Below are 2,995 nucleotides of genomic sequence, written 5' to 3'. Positions count from 1 at the left end.
CCTTACAGGTCCATTTCTATAAAGGTCAGACATTCCATTTCTTTCAAGTCTTCCTGAACCAAACCACTCACCCTCCTCTGAAATCTTGTTGCTTGGATCCATGCCACCTATCTGGAGCTTGCTGTATCTACTGGCATTTGACATATATGCAATCTATGTTCTATATTCCATTCTGAACTCCTTGTTAGTAAGGATTATATTCCTAAATCCTAGCACTACTATAATGCTTTACATGATAATGATGTACACCACCTAAAGAGTACTCTTACAGTTTGAACCTCACAAGGATCCTGATAGGAATAATGACAAGACTATTGTCTTATTTTACAAAAGGAAACAGATTTAGAGGCTAAATAACTTGTCAAAATCCTGTTCAACTAATATTTAAGAAGATCTATTTACAGTACCACATATACGTAGCAAATACAAGAAACTCCCTGAGCAGAAGAGGTTTACAAACTGTCAAAAAGTGGCAAATCCACGTTCTCTCCTGTTGGCAGGAAAACTATTAAGAGATCTCGAGTTCAACTTCACCCAACTATGCAAAACCAACTTACTCCTTGGAGCCCCACATAAAGAAAAAAACTATCAACACAACAAATATGTCACTACAAGTACACTATCCTCAACTTCTTAAATTATGTAAAATTCTAATACAATACTTTGACTTCTGTTGAGTACAAAATAAAGAGAACATTTCTGCATCAAACCACAGTATTACAAAACTTGAAGTCAGAATGCATTTTGCAAGAGCCATGTGACACACACATGACAGCTAAACTAAGGAGTGAACCTTTCAGGGGGAAATGTTAAGCAAATAAACTCAACTTTTAGGACAAATACTCATTTTTGCTTTAAAAAAAAAATTTCCCCACTCCTCCTAAAAACTTCTCACTCTAAAGAGGAGTATCAATTAAATCTACTACAATTATTAATTTTTATATCTATGTGTGTGTGTAGAATACTGCAGGCGGACTTTTTAAAGGGACATTGAGAAGAACCCAACAAAGTCTTCCGAAGCAAGTGAACACCAGTTCCCAGGAAAGGAGCCAGGTGTGTCACATCTGCTGTGGTGACTTCTTGAGTAAGCAAGAAAAAGAAATGCATTAACTTTTCATGACACGTCATGGAACCTCATTCCCTATCTGCAAGCATTCAAGTAGGTAATACAAAGCCTGCAGGTCTAGCATAGGTCCCATTCGTTTCGCTTTCAACTTGACAGCAAAGGCTTCCTTCAATTTGATAATATTACGAAGGCAGTCCTTGGTTTTAATCTTGTTTTTTATTTGACCTACGGAAGACAAAATGACTTAAGCGTCCTTAAAAAAAAAACTGACAAATGTCCAGGTTTTTAGGAAAGCAAAGAGCCCGGCAAGTTCTTAGAGAACTCCTTAAAACTCAAAGAGAGAAGTACAAATTTTAAATCGCTTCTCGCCATCTCCTCATTCCCCTCAATCCCACGCAGTCCTGAAAAGCATCCATATCACCTGCAACCTGGCGGGGAGGGTGGGAGAAGAGCGAGCCAACAGGCTCAGGATTTACAAGTAAAGCTGGTTTCCACCCTGGCGCTCCTGACAGCTCCGCAGAGTGCAGGAGCAGAGGCTGATAGTGCGCTGTAGGAGAGCTCTCCTACCGTACCTCAGACCCTTAAAAATAAGTCCTTCAAAAGTCACTTCCTCCAAGGGAAGCTACCCCTTCCCACCACCCCACCACTCAACTCCCAACCTCCGAACCCCCCCAGCAGACTGTCTCGTGGTCCCTTCCTCCGCACCGACCCCGCACTCCTGCCTTCCCACCCGACCCCGTCCAGGCTTCTGCGGCTCACCCCTCCGGCCCGCCCCCTCCCCCCGGCCGCCCCTCCGCCGTCAGACAATGGGGCCCGACTCCTGGCCGCCGGCCTCTCCAGCCCCATCACCCTCACCTCACCCCGGTCGATGCCTCCACCCCCGCCCTCTTTGAGATTCCCCAGGCTGGCCCACGGACCCAGCCGACCGGTGCTCTCCTGCACTCACTATTCGGGATTCATGCTGGACATGTCACTGCAGCTGCCGCCGCCACCGCCGCCCTTGCTGCCGCAGCCGCCGCTCTGACTCTCCGCGCCACGGGTAATCAAAAGGAAAGGAATGAGATAAGCTGTTCCGGGAGAGCAAACGTCTTCCCCCACTTCGTCCCCTTAGAACACAATCAGCAGCCGCCGCCACTCAGCTATCGCTTCCACCCAAAATGGCCGCCGGCGAACCAGGAAATAGGGAAGCCTTAGACCGTGGGGCCTTTACACAGCCCAGAGGGCGGCCGCACCGCATAGCATGCCGGGAAAGAGAGTCGCGGGCCGGGGCTGTGGGAGCTGAAAACTGACGGTGCAGCGCCGCGGCCAGGACTCAACTTCCCGCCAAGCGCCGCGCCTTTGGTGCATGCGTATTTGAGGGGCTGTCGTCCGCCCCATACCCCGCTTTCTCCCCCCCCCCCAGCCGCTCCTCCCGGTTCCCCTCCCCGCTGACTCGCTGGCTAGGTCTTCGCTTGGACTCCCTCTAGCGGATTGGCTAAGGCCGAGGGGCCCTGGTGATGTCATCAGTGAGACGTGGCAGCCGGGCGAGTCGGCGCCCAAGAGGGGAGGGGGGGGAAGGGAGGGGCAGAGCGCAGCGCCGGAGGCCGGCAGCGGAGCGGTGTTGGGGGGAGTACAGGGGCAGAGAGAGGAGGGGGCGGGGGTCAGACTGGAGGGACAGCCTAAGTGCCGAGGCCGGCAGGCGAGGGGGACTGGAGGACACGCCTGGCCGGTCCGCCTCTGGTGCGGTTTCTGCTGGCCTAACCAGCCTGAGGCTTGAGCTTGGCTGCTCCGAGGATGTCCGCTTTATGGACAGAAGGGAAGTGAAAGGCACTTTGCCGAAGACTTCGAGTCTCTGAAAAACACAAAGCCATTCTTTCAGTTCCCTTCGTCACTCTCCCAATCTCATCAGAGTCCGGTCATCCCAGTGTTGGCCGCACGCAGTCCTGTTTT

The 2,995-nt window shown here is 50.8% G+C and overlaps 1 protein-coding gene across 1 annotated transcript in view; it reads right to left on the bottom strand.

Annotated features, from left to right (window-relative positions):
* RAB1A (RAB1A, member RAS oncogene family) overlaps positions 1–2,418 on the bottom strand; it is a 32,758-nt gene extending 30,340 nt beyond the window's left edge. The window contains exon 1 of the mRNA XM_004369263.3: positions 2,013–2,418. Within this exon, the coding sequence (XP_004369320.1) occupies positions 2,013–2,035 (23 nt within the window). The 5' untranslated portion in view covers positions 2,036–2,418. The remainder of the gene's footprint in view (positions 1–2,012) is intronic.
* Between the last annotated feature and the right edge of the window lie 577 nt (positions 2,419–2,995).

Source organism: Trichechus manatus, unplaced genomic scaffold (assembly GCF_000243295.1).
Source record: "Trichechus manatus latirostris isolate Lorelei unplaced genomic scaffold, TriManLat1.0 scaffold00004, whole genome shotgun sequence".
NCBI classification, from domain to species: Eukaryota; Metazoa; Chordata; class Mammalia; order Sirenia; family Trichechidae; genus Trichechus; species Trichechus manatus.
Note: the sequence above shows the minus strand (reverse complement) of the source record. Positions and strands in the feature narration are given on the sequence as shown.